Source organism: Anomaloglossus baeobatrachus, chromosome 5, assembly GCF_048569485.1.
Source record: "Anomaloglossus baeobatrachus isolate aAnoBae1 chromosome 5, aAnoBae1.hap1, whole genome shotgun sequence".
Classification (NCBI taxonomy): domain Eukaryota; kingdom Metazoa; phylum Chordata; class Amphibia; order Anura; family Aromobatidae; genus Anomaloglossus; species Anomaloglossus baeobatrachus.
Window position 1 is genome coordinate 146,893,297 of NC_134357.1, and position 17,095 is coordinate 146,910,391.

A 17,095-nucleotide genomic window follows, 5' to 3' on the forward strand; every position below is an offset into this window, starting at 1 on the left:
AATTGGGAGGCTCCACGTTGTCCCTGGATAGAGACGTGCATGAGGGCCTGTAAACCTGAAGTGCCCATTGTAAGGAAGTGGGTGTATTGTAGTATAGCCCTTAGGCAGGGCAGCCAAAAATTGGGAGGCTCCACGTTGTCCCTGGATAGAGACGTGCATGAGGGCCTGTAAACCTGAAGTGCCCATTGTAAGGAAGTGGGTGTATTATAGTATAGCCCTTAGGCAGGGCAGCCAAAAATTGGGAGGTTCCACATTGTCCCTGGATAGAGACGTGCATGATGGCCTGTAAACCTGAAGTGCCCATTGTAAGGAAGTGGGTCTATTGTAGTATAGCCCTTAGGCAGGGCAGCCAAAAATTGGGAGGCTCCACGTTGTCCCTGGATAGAGACGTGCATGAGGGCCTGTAAACCTGAAGTGCCCATTGTAAGGAAGTGGGTCTATTGTAGTATAGCCCTTAGGCAGGGCAGCCAAAAATTGGGAGGCTCCACGTTGTCCCTGGATAGAGACGTGCATGAGGGCCTGTAAACCTGAAGTGCCCATTGTAAGGAAGTGGGTGTATTATAGTATAGCCCTTAGGCAGGGCAGCCAAAAATTGGGAGGCTCCACATTGTCCCTGGATAGAGACGTGCATGATGGCCTGTAAACCTGAAGTGCCCATTGTAAGGAAGTGGGTGTATTGTAGTATAGCCCTTAGGCAGGGCAGCCAAAAATTGGGAGGCTCCACGTTGTCCCTGGATAGAGACGTGCATGAGGGCCTGTAAACCTGAAGTGCCCATTGTAAGGAAGTGGGTCTATTGTAGTATAGCCCTTAGGCAGGGCAGCCAAAAATTGGGAGGCTCCACGTTGTCCCTGGATAGAGACGTGCATGAGGGCCTGTAAACCTGAAGTGCCCATTGTAAGGAAGTGGGTGTATTATAGTATAGCCCTTAGGCAGGGCAGCCAAAAATTGGGAGGCTCCACATTGTCCCTGGATAGAGACGTGCATGATGGCCTGTAAACCTGAAGTGCCCATTGTAAGGAAGTGGGTCTATTGTAGTATAGCCCTTAGGCAGGGCAGCCAAAAATTGGGAGGCTCCACGTTGTCCCTGGATAGAGACGTGCATGAGGGCCTGTAAACCTGAAGTGCCCATTGTAAGGAAGTGGGTGTATTATAGTATAGCCCTTAGGCAGGGCAGCCAAAAATTGGGAGGCTCCACGTTGTCCCTGGATAGAGACCTGTTAGGTTCTTAGTGCCTCCGTGCTTGCATTTAAAAACTGCACGTGTGTGCCTGTTGGTGGCAGCTTTCCGCTGCATTTGTGTGAGTTTTGCAAAAACTTGGATATAACGCACAAGTCTAGTGAATACACATCAGCACAGCATTGCAAAATGCGCAAGGGCGTTGTCAACGAACAAGGAAGTGGACGTGATGGTGGTGCAGGCAGAGACCGAGGTTGTGTGCAAGCTCTAATTTCGCCACAACAAAGGGCCACATCTAGTCGCTCGCACGTCCTGTCCCAAATTCTTGGGGACCGCAGCAGTACACCGCTCTTGAACCAAGACCAGTGTCAACAGGTTGTTAGTTGGATAGCGGATAATGCTTCCAGTCAGATTGGCACCACCACAAACACTCTGTCTTCCACACGGTCAAGTGTCAGTAGCCGTGATACTGCACCGCACATTTCAGAACCTGATCCTCCTTCCTACCACCAGGCCGAGTACACGTCCACGGACATTACTGATCCCACACTTGGACACTCGGAAGAGCTGTTCGTTCACGTTTCCATTCACAAATTCTGGCCTCTCGCCAGCTCCTGTTGAAGTGGGCCATGACGAGATTGTATGTACAGATGCCCAAATATTTGAGCAGCCACGTTCTCACGAAGTTGGCAACGTATCTCAACAAGGGGTGGACGATGATGAGACACAATTGTCAGGAAGTCAGGAGGAGGAGCAGGGTGCGGAAGAGGAAGACGACGTGGTGGATGATCCAGTAACTGACCCAACCTGGCACGAGGATATGAAGAGCGAGGACAGCAGTGCACAGGGGGAGGGAGGCGTAGCATCACAACAGGCAGTAAGAAGCAGAGTGGTGGCCCCAGGCAGACGTCAGGCAACTGTTCCCCGGAACAACACGACACAAGGTGCCTGTACAAATGTTAGGTCTTCCCGAGTCTGGCTGTAATACTATTGTATGTATTGAGGATTTCGATTGCGTTAGGGCAATGACAACCAGAGACGAGTTCTTGGTGCAAGACGTTTATAATATGCAACCAGCAAATATGTACATAAACGGAACAAAAACACAGTAGAACATAAATACAGGAAATACCTTCCAGGGACGGAGCGAAAGGGAATTCCCGGGACCGCGCACCGGACTCCCCCAGGGAGACCACCAAGAGCGAACCCCTATACAGGGACTGTCTGGCAATCACCCCCGAAGCCCTAAATGCGCAGCAGCCGGGACACAAAAGGGCAATAGGTAAGTCCAAAAATGTCCGTACGTGATGTGAGTCCAGAGTGGTATTAAACGGAAGGAACCGGGCAGAAGTGCCGACCAAAGACGGCAAACGGAGTCCGGGCACAGCTAGATGATACCAGATGAAGTCCAGAGTCGGTGTCGGTTGTTTTCCAAGAGGATCCGAATAACAATCAGGAACCAAAAGCAGCAGGGCAGGAGCACACAGGAAGCAGTATACTCAGGCACTGGACTAAGCTTTAGGGGCGGCTTTTAAACAGATGGACAGGAAGTAGGGCAACAGAACAGAAAACTCCATGTTAACAAAGGGCAAGCTCTTTCAAAAGAAAACTGGAAAACCCGGAACTCTGACACTGGCAGTTTTTTATGTTGGCTCCAGATGATTCTAAAAAGGCCATTTGCAACACCTGCCATGCCAGCATCAGCAGGGGTACCAAAACTAGCAGCCTGACCACCACCAGCATGATCAGGCACATGTCAGCCAAGCACCCGACTTTGTGGGAAGTACAACAGAGTCGAGGAGCAGTGCTTGCTGATGTCACTGCTACGTCTTCGCTGGTTGTGCATGCGAGCCAATCCCCTGTCCATGCTGCCTGCGAACAAGCCTCCTCCACTCCTGCACCTGCAGTTGCCTACGCAGAAAGAACACCATCATCAAGCACGTCCTTGTCCCAGCGCAACGTTCAGTTATCCATTCAGCAAACCTTTGAACGCAGGCGCAAATACACTGCCAACACCCCACATGCCACAGTTCTAAATGCTAACATTTCGCGACTGCTTGCGCTGGAAATGTTGCCTTTTAGGCTGGTTGAGACAGAAGCATTCCGCGACCTGATGGTGGCAGCTGTCCCACGTTACTCGGTCCACAGCCGCCACTATTTCTCCCGGTGTGTCGTCCCCGCATTGCATAACCACGTGTCACAAAACATCACACGTGCCCTGAACAACGCTGTTTCAGCCAAAGTCCACCTAACCACAGACACGTGGACAAGTGCATGTGGGCAAGGCCGCTACATCTCGTTGACGTCACACTGGGTTAATATTGTGCAAGCTGGGACCCAGTCTGAGCGAGGGACGGAACACGTCCTTCACACACCAAGTTTTGCAGGCCCTACCTCAGTCAGGGTTTCACACACACTCTACAGCTCCGGAATGTCATGCTCCTCAGCCTCCTCCTCCTCCTGCGCATCCTGATCCACTTTACCCTCCACACCAGTCCCAAGCTGGAAGTGTCGCGGGCGGAGGAGGGGACGGTGCGCTCTCCCACTGCTCGGGTCCGGCTGACGCTGCTCTACGGCTGCTGCTGCTCGTTGGCTCTAGCGATGGCCGGATCCCGGGGACTCGAGCGGCGCTACTCGCCCGTGAGTGAAAAGGGGTGGTTTGGGTTTTGGGGATATTGTCCGTGACGCCACCCACGGTTGTGGTGATTGTGTGGACACCACCGCTGCTCTGGACGGGGATCCCGGGAGCCTGTGACAGGGAGCAGCTTTGTTGTTATTTCTCCCCTCCGTGGGTAGGGGGGTTGGTTGTCCCGGGGCCTGGTGATGGGGTAGACATGGATGACAGGCGGGTTGCGGGGCCTGATGAGGTGCAGGGTCGCAGGGGCAGCGCTGTGCCGCACGGCACGGAGGTACTCACTCAGCCCAATGATGATGACACAGTTCACGGTAAAACAAGTGGCTGGATGGACGGGTCACTCGGACGGCTGCGGTTGTTCCTCCCTGCAGGTTAGTGATGACTGTCTCTCCCTGCACCTAAGTTAAGTGTTGGTAGTGATGGTTTCCCAACGGTAACCCGCTCCCCGACCTGGATATGGGCCGGAGGAGCCCCTTTTGCCCACAGGCGCTGGCCCTGGGAGACGGTTGCCCTTGGCGGTGGCTGTGTCTCCCCTTCACGGTTGTACGGTTGCCTTCTATCTGGACTTGGCTGTTTGGAAACCCTGAGGTTCCCTTCACTAACGGATTTGGCAAATTCACGGCGACACCAAGCCTTGCCGGGATCCGAAAGTCCTCTGCCAATGGTGCTGGCTTCTCTTTGTATACCGGTCCGGTACGGCCGGGTCACCACCCGTCCACGGTCCTTACGGCAGACTCCAATCGGCCTCCACTGCAGACGGTCACCACATCCTGCCAACCTTGCTGTCCTGTCCGGGCCACACACCCGGACCAACTTCAGGCTCTTTGCTGTCACTTTTCTCCTCTCTACTACTTTCCTCCTTCCACTTCCTTAGCTTAACTCTCACTGCCTGTGTTTTCCCTCCTCCTCGGTGGGTGGAGACCAACCGCCTGGCTCCACACCCTGGTGTGGACAACAGCCCCTGGGGAAGGCAACAAGGATTTTGTGTTTTGACTATGATATGCCTGCAGGGAGTGTGGGGTGTTTAAGTGTTGTGCTCTGTGGCCCCTGGCTTGTCCAGGGCGACACAGAAGCACTGCAGCACTGCCTCGGCGAAGCGGCAACAGGCAGTGCTGAAGCTAATCTGCATAGGTGACAAACCCCACAATGCAGAAGAGGTGTGGACAGCTCTGAAACAGCAGGCAGATCACTGGCTCACAACTCTGAACCTAAAGCCAGGAAAGGTCGTGTGTGACAATGGCCGGAACCTGGTGGCGGCTTTGAGGCGAGGCCAGCTGACACATGTTCCATGCGTGGCCCATGTGCTCAACCTCGTGGTTCAGCGGTTTCTAAAGTCATACTCAGAGCTGTCTGATCTGCTGGTAAAAGTTCGCCGCCTGTCTGCACATTTTCGAAAGTCACCTACTGCTTCAGCCGGCCTTGCCGGCTTAAGACGCCGTTTGCATCTTCCGGCACACAGACTGGTGTGTGATGTCCCCACGCGTTGGAATTCAACTCTGCACAAGTTGGTCAGGATATGTGAGCAGAAGAGGGCAGTTGTTGAGTACCTGCATCACCTAAGCCGTCGGGAAATGGGTCAAACTCCACACATAACACCTGAGGAGTGGAGATGGATGTCCGACCTATGCACCATCCGCCAAAACTTTGAGGACTCCACCAAGATGGTGAGCGGCGATGACGACATTATTAGCGTCACCATACCGCTTCTCTGCCTTCTAAAATGGTCTCTGCTCAAAAAACAACCATGATGCATTGCAGGCGGAGCGCGATGAGTTTGAGCAAGAAACAGTAGTGGGTGTGGGTGATGATAACACACAGCCCAGCCTCGTCTCATCACAACGTGCAGTGGAGGACTATGACGAGGAGGAGGATGAAGACATGGAGCAACTCTCTGGCCAAATTGAGGATATGACATGCAGTCATATCCTCGGTTCAGCGTGGCTGGCCAGAGGACAGGGTAGATGATGAGGAGGAGGAGGAGGAGGACAGCATGTTCAGTCATCGTGTTGGTCAGGATACTGAAGTGATGGCTGTTAAGAGTCTGGCACACATGGCTGACTTTATGGTAAGCTGCCTGTCTCGTGACCCTCGCGTTAAGAACATCTTGGCCGACAATCATTACTGGTTGGTAACACTGTTAGACCCACGCTAAAAGGAGAACTTTATGTCTCTTATTCCCGAGGCGGAGAGGTCAGGCAAAATGCATCAGTTCCAGAAGGCCATAGTCACGGAAGTAGGCAAAGCATTCCCCTCACAAAACGCTAGCGGCATAGGTCAGGAATCAGTGGACAACCAAGGCGTACAGCCGAGAGGGGCACAAGTCCAATCCGCCAGAGGTAGGGGAACAGTCTTTAAGATGTGGTACAGTTTTCTCAGCCCCTCACATACCACAGCCCCTGAGGTGAGGGGTAGTGCCACAAGAAATCCTAAGTTTGCCCAGATGCTCAAGGAGTACCTTGCAGATCAAACAACTGTACTCCGACATTCCTCTGTGCCTTACAATTAATGTGTATCCAAGCTGGACACGTGGCATGAATTGGCTCTCTACGCCTTGGAAGTCCTGGCCTGCCCTGCCGCTAGCGTTTTGTCAGAGCGTGTTTTTAGTGCCGCAGGTGGAATCATTACAGATAAACGCACCCGCCTGTCAACTGTAAATGCTGACAGGCTGACTCTGATCAAGATGAACAAGGGTTGGATTTGGCCAGACTTCACCACACACACCAACAGCAAATTACAGCGGAATTTAAAGTTTGTAACGGGAATTTGCCATGTACCTCCACTCACCCATGGTAACACACTTCTGGACTTTGGCTACTCGCTGGACTGCTCCTCCTTCTCCTCATGCGCCATCATGGTGACCGTTACAATAGTTAAGCCGTTGTTTCAGGTATACCCCCAGTGGTAAATTTTTTCACCCATTCTTTCTGAATGGGCATTACAACGACAGGAGACCCGCTCCTTTGCAATGGGAACAATGTTTTGAGGCCCTCATGCACATCTCTATCCAGGGACAATGTGGAGCCTCCCAATTTTTGGCTGCCCTGCCTAAGGGCTATACTACAATAGACCCACTTCCTTACAATGGGCACTTCATGTTTACAGGCCATCATGCACGTCTCTATCCAGGGACAATATGGAGCCTGACGCTGCCACCGACTGCCACACACATGCTGTTTTTAAATGCAAGCACGGACGCAATAAGAACCTAACTGGTTTTTAGGAGCGACAATTACTGAGAAGTCTGACACTATCAGACACTGCTGACTGACGTGTATTATTATACACTAGACTTGTGCGTTATATAATAGTTTGTGCAAAACGCGCACCTGTACGCTGCCACCGACTGCCACACACGTGCTGTTTTTAAATGCAAGCACGGACGCAATAAGAACCTAACTGGTTTTTAGGAGCGACAATTACTGAGAAGTCTGACACTATCAGACACTGCTGACTGACGTGTATTATACACTAGACTTGTGCGTTATATAATAGTTTGTGCAAAACGCGCACCTGTACCCTGCCACCGACTGCCACACACGTGCTGTTTTTAAATGCAAGCACGGACGCAATAAGAACCTAACTGGTTTTTCGGAGCGACAATTACTGAGAAGTCTGACACTATCAGACACTGCTGACTGACGTGTATTATACACTAGACTTGTGCGTTATATAATAGTTTGTGCAAAACGCGCACCTGTACCCTGCCACCGACTGCCACACACGTGCTGTTTTTAAATGCAAGCACGGACGCAATAAGAACCTAACTGGTTTTAGGAGCGACAATTACTGAGAAGTCTGACACTATCAGACACTGCTGACTGACGTGTATTATTATACACTAGACTTGTGCGTTATATAATAGTTTGTGCAAAACGCGCACCTGTACCCTGCCACCGACTGCCACACACGTGCTGTTTTTAAATGCAAGCACGGACGCAATAAGAACCTAACTGGTTTTTAGGAGCGACAATTACTGAGAAGTCTGACACTATCAGACACTGCTGACTGACGTGTATTATACACTAGACTTGTGCGTTATATAATAGTTTGTGCAAAACGCGCACCTGTACGCTGCCACTGACTGCCACACACGTGCTGTTTTTAAATACACGCACGGACGCAATAAGAACCTAACTGGTTTTTAGGAGCGACAATTACTGAGAAGTCTGACACTATCAGACACTGCTGACTGACGTGTATTATACACTAGACTTGTGCGTTATATAATAGTTTGTGCAAAACGCGCACCTGTACCCTGCCACCGACTGCCACACACGTGCTGTTTTTAAATGCAAGCACGGACGCAATAAGAACCTAACTGGTTTTTAGGAGCGACAATTACTGAGAAGTCTGACACTATCAGACACTGCTGACTGACGTGTATTATACACTAGACTTGTGCGTTATATAATAGTTTGTGCAAAACGCGCACCTGTACGCTGCCACTGACTGCCACACACGTGCTGTTTTTAAATGCAAGCACGGACGCAATAAGAACCTAACTGGTTTTTAGAAGCGACAATTACTGAGAAGTCTGACACTATCAGACACTGCTGACTGACGTGTATTATACACTAGACTTGTGCGTTATATAATAGTTTGTGCAAAACGCGCACCTGTACCCTGCCACCGACTGCCACACACGTGCTGTTTTTAAATGCAAGCACGGACGCAATAAGAACCTAACTGGTTTTTAGGAGCGACAATTACTGAGAAGTCTGACACTATCAGACACTGCTGACTGACGTGTATTATACACTAGACTTGTGCGTTATATAATAGTTTGTGCAAAACGCGCACCTGTACGCTGCCACTGACTGTCACACACGTGCTGTTTTTAAATGCAAGCACGGACGCAATAAGAACCTAACTGGTTTTTAGGAGCGACAATTACTGAGAAGTCTGACACTATCAGACACTGCTGACTGACGTGTATTATACACTAGACTTGTGCGTTATATAATAGTTTGTGCAAAACGCGCACCTGTACCCTGCCACCGACTGCCACACACGTGCTGTTTTTAAATGCAAGCACGGACGCAATAAGAACCTAACTGGTTTTTCGGAGCGACAATTACTGAGAAGTCTGACACTATCAGACACTGCTGACTGACGTGTATTATACACTAGACTTGTGCGTTATATAATAGTTTGTGCAAAACGCGCACCTGTACCCTGCCACCGACTGCCACACACGTGCTGTTTTTAAATGCAAGCACGGACGCAATAAGAACCTAACTGGTTTTTAGGAGCGACAATTACTGAGAAGTCTGACACTATCAGACACTGCTGACTGACGTGTATTATTATACACTAGACTTGTGCGTTATATAATAGTTTGTGCAAAACGCGCACCTGTACGCTGCCACCGACTGCCACACACGTGCTGTTTTTAAATGCAAGCACGGACGCAATAAGAACCTAACTGGTTTTTAGGAGCGACAATTACTGAGAAGTCTGACACTATCAGACACTGCTGACTGACGTGTATTATACACTAGACTTGTGCGTTATATAATAGTTTGTGCAAAACGCGCACCTGTACCCTGCCACCGACTGCCACACACGTGCTGTTTTTAAATGCAAGCACGGACGCAATAAGAACCTAACTGGTTTTTCGGAGCGACAATTACTGAGAAGTCTGACACTATCAGACACTGCTGACTGACGTGTATTATACACTAGACTTGTGCGTTATATAATAGTTTGTGCAAAACGCGCACCTGTACCCTGCCACCGACTGCCACACACGTGCTGTTTTTAAATGCAAGCACGGACGCAATAAGAACCTAACTGGTTTTTAGGAGCGACAATTACTGAGAAGTCTGACACTATCAGACACTGCTGACTGACGTGTATTATTATACACTAGACTTGTGCGTTATATAATAGTTTGTGCAAAACGCGCACCTGTACGCTGCCACCGACTGCCACACACGTGCTGTTTTTAAATGCAAGCACGGACGCAATAAGAACCTAACTGGTTTTTAGGAGCGACAATTACTGAGAAGTCTGACACTATCAGACACTGCTGACTGACGTGTATTATACACTAGACTTGTGCGTTATATAATAGTTTGTGCAAAACGCGCACCTGTACCCTGCCACCGACTGCCACACACGTGCTGTTTTTAAATGCAAGCACGGACGCAATAAGAACCTAACTGGTTTTTCGGAGCGACAATTACTGAGAAGTCTGACACTATCAGACACTGCTGACTGACGTGTATTATACACTAGACTTGTGCGTTATATAATAGTTTGTGCAAAACGCGCACCTGTACCCTGCCACCGACTGCCACACACGTGCTGTTTTTAAATGCAAGCACGGACGCAATAAGAACCTAACTGGTTTTTAGGAGCGACAATTACTGAGAAGTCTGACACTATCAGACACTGCTGACTGACGTGTATTATTATACACTAGACTTGTGCGTTATATAATAGTTTGTGCAAAACGCGCACCTGTACCCTGCCACCAACTGCCACACACGTGCTGTTTTTAAATGCAAGCACGGACGCAATAAGAACCTAACTGGTTTTTAGGAGCGACAATTACTGAGAAGTCTGACACTATCAGACACTGCTGACTGACGTGTATTATACACTAGACTTGTGCGTTATATAATAGTTTGTGCAAAACGCGCACCTGTACGCTGCCACTGACTGCCACACACGTGCTGTTTTTAAATGCAAGCACGGACGCAATAAGAACCTAACTGGTTTTTAGGAGCGACAATTACTGAGAAGTCTGACACTATCAGACACTGCTGACTGACGTGTATTATACACTAGACTTGTGCGTTATATAATAGTTTGTGCAAAACGCGCACCTGTACCCTGCCACCGACTGCCACACACGTGCTGTTTTTAAATGCAAGCACGGACGCAATAAGAACCTAACTGGTTTTTAGGAGCGACAATTACTGAGAAGTCTGACACTATCTGGACTGTTTTACACTGTGTACACCAGCCCCAGATATGATGAAGGCTGGTATACGGTCACCACTACCCTGCCTGCCTGCCTGCCTGTATACTGCTACAATAGTCCTGACAAGGACTCTTCTGGTCACTAGCCTGTATTCCGACCTGGCTATACCCTGCCTGTATATAGCAACAATAGTCCTGAGAAGGACTCTGCTACTGTACTCCGACCTGGCTATACCCTGCCTGCCTGTATACAACTAGAATAGTCCTGAGAAGGACTTCTGGTCACACTGTTTGCAGCCCTGCTCCGGAACTAACTATAAAGGGCCGCAAAGCTTTCCCTGAATCAGCGACACTCTCCCTGCACTGACTGTCTGGATAGTTGTGAGCAGAGCACAGCGCGCCGGCCGGTATAAAGGCTCGGTCACGCTGTGCAGGCCGGCCAATCACTGCAATTCCACAACTAACAGGGCTGTGGCATTGCAGTGGTCTGCCAGCCAATCCCTGCATGAGGGCTGGCTCTCAAAAGAGCGCCAACATGCAGAAATGAAGACCACGAGTACAGCACGAGTATCGCGAGATTACTCGGTCCCCGCCGAGCAGCCCGAGTACAGTGATACTCGTGCGAGTACCGAGTAGTTACAAGCATGCTCGCTCATCACTAGTGGTTATTAAATATCCTAATTAATTATCTTTATTTGGCTTGTTGGTATTGTTGACATTATCAGCTGGCACTATCTGGACCTTTATCAGTTCCCTTATTTTCTCCCGGCCTCCTAATGAACTCTATTTGGGAGTGGATATATGCCGAGGCCATAACTCTGAACTACCTGTAAAGGGAAGTACTTTTATCTGTGATCTACTGGTCCTCTGACAGCACAAGCATTTTAATGACTATTGATATGTCTTTATATAGTTTGAGCATATTCCAGGGTTATTACTACATTTCATATCCATCTTGACAATAATTTCTTCTTATTTTTGTCCTCTGTGGTATAGCACGTCTGTTGTAGTGAGTAATAGATTTATATAGGGATCAACAGGGGTTTCAAGGGCCAGACTACGAGGAGCGGGGCACCATCTCTTGTGTTACTTATTAGGGTGTCAACCTCCACAGTTATGCAGGACCTTTCTTAGGCGCGCTTAGGGATAATTTTTCCATATTGGGGAACTATTGCCACTTCATTCTCTTGCCTCTCAGCTGATCACTCTCACAACTTTTATTTTTTATTTTGGTTTTGTATAAGTTTTTTCTATTTTCTTTTTGGGGTCATGTTTTAATGCAAACTTATTAAAATATTTAATGTTTTATTATTCCTATTTAAAGGGAACCTGTCAGGTGGAATATGCACCCAGAACCACGAGCAGTTCTGAGTGCATATTACTAATCCCTGCCTAACTGACCCTGTATACACTAGCATAGATAAAGAGAACGTTAGAAAACGTATTTCTAAAGATCTTTTACCGTATTCTAATAAGTGCGGGGACTAGTCTCCTGGGCGTTAGATCCCTTGACTAGTCGGCTCCAATAGCATGTTAGTACACCCCTGTGGGCGTGCTATCATGCTAATGAATACGCAGCGTCACAGGATCATCTCACTCACCTCTCCGCTGCCATCGCATCTGACGCTGGATGTGCTCAGTGCTCAGTGCACATGACCCCAGAATTTCGGTCATGCGCACTATTTCAGTTTGAAGTCAGGGCACGTACACCCGGTTTCATAGTGCGCATGACTGAAACTCCGGGTTCATGCTCACTTAACCGAAGTCCAGTGTCAAGTGGCGATGGCAGTGGAGAGGTAAGTGAGATCATCCTTTGACGCTGCACATTTATTAGCATGTTAACACGCCCACAGGGGTGTACTAACATGCTAATAGAGCCAACTGGCAAGGAGAACCAACACCCAGGGGACTAGTCCTCTCGCTCATTAGTATACGATAAAATATCTTTAGAAATACTTTTACTAAAGATCCCTCTATCTACGCTAGTGCATACAGGGACAGTTAGGCAGGGATTAGCAATATGCACCCAGAACTGCTCGTAGTTCTAATAATAATAATAATAATAATATTATTTATTTCTATAGCGCCAACATATTCCACAGCGCTTTACAATTCAGGAGGATCATATACAAACAAGTAACAGTTATAGAAAATACAATATTTAGAGGGAAAAAAGACAACCCTGCTCATGAGAGCTTACAATCTACAATGAGATATGGGGGAGGGGGGCAAGGTACAAGTGCTTATTTACAATAACAATCCAGCCATCTCAAGGAAATGGGGGATAGATAATGGCTTCCTGGGCCAGTTGGCCAGAACCTTGAGATGCATTTGGGTGCAATGGAGTTTGATGTGGGGTTATGTTCTGAGAAGTTGTGGAAGGACTATGTTAATTTAGTTCGGCTAGGGATTGTGATAGGCCGCCCTAAAAAGATGCATTTTTAGGGTGCTGCGTCTGAAGCTGAGTAAGTTATGATTCATCCTAACTTCTTGGGTTAGAGCGTTCCAGAGGATTGGTGCAGCTCGGAAGAAGTCTTGGATCTGGGAGTGGAAGCCTTGAATTTGTGTGGATGTTAGACGAAAGTCATTTGCAGAGCGTAGAGAACGGGTGGGGTAATAGACAGAGAGGAGGGTGGAGATGTAGGGGAGGTGCCGCACTCTGGAGAGCTTTATGGGTGAGAACAAGCAGTTTGAATTGGATCCTGTGATATATGGGCAGCCAGTTCAATGACTGGCACAAAGCAGAGGCATCTGAGCAGCGGTTAGCCAAATAGGTGATCCTGGCTGCTGCATTAAGGATGGACTGTAGAGGAGACAGTTTAGTTAGGGGGAGACCAATTAATAGAGAGTTACAGTAGTCAAGGCACGAGTGGATCAGGGCCACGGTGAGGGTTTTTGTCTTTTCCTGGGTGCATATTGGACCTGACAGGTTCACTTTAAGGAGATTTTTTCTTGTGTTAGTTTGTCCTATTGAATTTCTTTGTGAGCCATGATTTTTGTTAGCTGGTTGTGCTTGTCCTTGGACTATATATTCACAAGTTAATTTACATTTCAATGCTAACTTCGGACTCAAGGAAAGGAAGATTACTAATTTTTAGCTTTAACTGTAGTGTGCATAACATTAAGTTCTACGAAGTGCACTTGTAGTTTGTTATGGTATAACCAATTAGGTTATTGGGTAAGTGTGATTTCAGGTAGATCTACATCAGGGCCGGATTTACACATATCTAGGCCCTAGGCCAAAGCATATAATTCTGTGCCCCTTCCCCTAGCACTTGTGTCATTCACTGCTACTAATGCAACCCCCTTCCAACGTCTTCTGACACAGTTAGAAGCTACGACGGTGGAGATAGAAGCAGAGAGCTGGTGCTGCACTCACATCTTCCCCAGCATCTATCACCCAGGATCCAAGATGTTTTCAGAGGGGTAGCGATGCAAGACACTGTAGTATGCAACTGGTGCGCTGCCCCTTGTGACTGAGGAAAACAGTGCAAGCTGTAGAAATGTGGAATATAAATGTACTGCTCAATTTATTTAATGTATATAGATATACATTTCATTTAAAACAACAGCATTTTATATATCCTTTTCAAAATAATACTGAAAAATATTTAAATATTTGTATATTTCTTCTCTATATACGTCCCCCATACTGCTATGCCTTAGGCCAGTGGTCCCAAACCTTTCTGACCATGATATCCACGTTCAGCTCTGAGAGAAGGTCACGAGCCACATTTAGCTCCCACCCCTCACAGTAGTGACACCCAGAGCCCCCATTACTGGTATAATGACAGCCAAAGTATTTACAAAAAAATCACATTGAGGCAATATACCAAGATCAAGGGGTTCCTACGTTATTCCCATTCAGATCTGTTCTTCTGTGTGGGGCTACTCACAAAAGTCACCATATGGAGACCTGCTCTTCATACCTGTTAGCTAGACCTGGTGCTTATGCACCAAGCTGGCAGACAGTCACGATCCACACATTACAGGTCCACAAGCAACATGTGCCTCCCAAGCCACAGGTTGGGGACCACTGCCGTAGGCCATAGGTAAGGTTGGCCTTATGGGAAATTTTGTCCTGGGCAATGGGTTACATAACAACGTGTCGTGTTAATGGATGATTTCTTATGGTGTTGCGTTGCGTCCTACAACATACTGAGTCTAGAACACAGAATGCCATATGTTTCCAAATCTGTTGGATTCTCTGTCTCTGGTTTCAAGTCACTCAGGACTAACTTTCTATAGGCTTCAATACAAGTTGCAAGCAACATGCAAGCAACTTGTCTGCAACTTGGCTGTTTTATTCACAGTAGAATCAGAGCTCTTAAATACTTATGAGGCTGCAAGTCAAAAACAAATTGCACAAATGTTTTTCGTTGCGTGACTTGTCAGATAATTACAATTGTGTGACATATGTCACTGTGTAGCCCTCGCCTTATTGTTAAATAATATTATTAGATTGAGAAAATTATATTTTCCAAGATCTCAGATGAACAGGAAAATTGAGAGATGCTGAAACCAGAGTTACATAACTGTTTAAAATTTAATAATTAGACTTTATTTTAAGTGTAGAACATTCAATTAAACAAACTGCAAGATACTTATAAGCCCATGTGGCCCTTGCAAAGGAGGCTGAAGTGCCTGTCACTCCGGCTCTATTCCTCGCTCAGCGCTGCCTTCTTCTGCTTCACTAATAGCGCCTTTGCTTGATGTCATGGAGCAAAGAAACTGTCCGTCAAGCAGAAAATGGCAGTGCTAGGCGGGAAATAGAGCTGGGTCGAGGAGAGGTTTGGGAAGAGCCTACATGAGCCAAAAGCATTTCAGTCTCATTTGCATATTGATTTAAATGTACATTTTTTGATAATGGAGTATTGGACTATCTAGTTTAAAGTTTCGCTGGGCTTGTCTCTGCAACTGCTGGATAAATGGTTTTTGAACTGCTGATAAGATCCTCTCTAGGGAAATTAATATGGCGTGAAAAAATTTAGTACATTTACATAACTGTTACGATATGTGAAATGTATTCTCACCTTTATAGGTCCCTCACGCATAATCTGCCCCAGTTTTGCAATATTATCATATTCTTGAATTGCTGCACGAAGGTAACGGTCATCTTCTGGTTTCGTAGCTGTTGGTTCACGACCAAAAGTGCCCTAAAAATGAATACAATTTTATAAATAAAATAATTATAGTTGCTACATTTGATTAATTTAGTCTGGAACTACATTGCGACTTTGGCTATGACACCTCTCCACAACCAAAATTCGCTAGGTCTCACACACATGAATGAGGTCATATTGTGACCCTGAGGGTACTGTGATTGCAACAGGTAAACAAAAAATCCGTTGTGTTTGGACTTCTTGTGTCTTGCTTATCTTGGTCACAGTAACTTTTGGGTCACAATGTGTCACGCTCCCCGGGTCCCCTGTCACGCTCTCCGGCTCCCCTGCCACGCTCCCCGGCTTCCCTGCCTCGCTCCCTGGCTCCTCTGTCCGGCGTCCCCCACTCCACAGCCTCCAGGCCCCATCACCTGTGGTCCCCAGGCATCCCGGTCCCCGCTCCCGGCGTCCGTCGGCAGCTTTGCTCCAGCCCGGCTCTCCTGCCTCCTGTTCACTGCTCCCTGCCCTGGCTTCTGGCACCCGGGCCTCGCGCATGCGCATTAGGGCGCGTGTGCGGTCATTGACCCTTTCTTAAAGGGCCAGTGTCCTCCAACAGGATATTGAAGGATCAGGTACTGGGTATATAGGGGGATCCTTTCCAAGTGGGCGGGGCCTGTTCTTCGTGTTTTGCTAAGCTAGGAGTCAGGTCTCCTTGTGTCTTCTGGTATACTTACCTATCTCTCTCCTAGAGCCGCTCCTGCCACGCCATCCGGTCATGACGATTCCCGTACCCCGAACGGTGACTGTCCGCCATCCTGTCAGTCCATACCATCTCTGATCCCTGTGCTGACCCGTCTTCTCGCTCCATCGGTTCCGGACTCTGCCTGACAACATCTCGGCCTCCGAACCTGAGCTCCGTCATCCGGACTACCTTCGGTGACTCCGTGGTCCCAGGGACTTCTACACTCCACTCCTTGGAACGGACTGTCCTGCTACCTGTAGTGCTCCGGCTACCGGACCCCTTGCCTTCAGTGAGGTGTTCGGCCCAGTGGATCCACCTCCTGGGTCTGCCCGTCCACCTGGCCCTAACACAATGTGACCTATCAAACTTTTAATGGGCAACAGATGTCACAGTTCTCTTTCCTGTGTAGCCCCAACCTTACATTGGCTGTTTTCCTGCACTGTATAGAAAAGAAAACGAGTGATCTGAAATACGATAACAAGCCTAAAATGTATATAGGGAATAGCTGT

At 48.1% G+C, this 17,095-nt stretch overlaps 1 protein-coding gene across 3 annotated transcripts in view; it reads right to left on the reverse strand.

Annotated features, from left to right (window-relative positions):
- The window catches only part of CDH23 (cadherin related 23), a 1,872,161-nt gene that overhangs the window by 24,426 nt on the left and 1,830,640 nt on the right, over positions 1 to 17,095 (reverse strand). For all 3 annotated transcript variants that reach the window (XM_075348968.1, XM_075348971.1, XM_075348970.1), the window contains one exon: positions 15,776 to 15,898. In XM_075348968.1, coding sequence (XP_075205083.1) covers positions 15,776 to 15,898 — 123 coding nt within the window. The remainder of the gene's footprint in view (positions 1 to 15,775; positions 15,899 to 17,095) is intronic.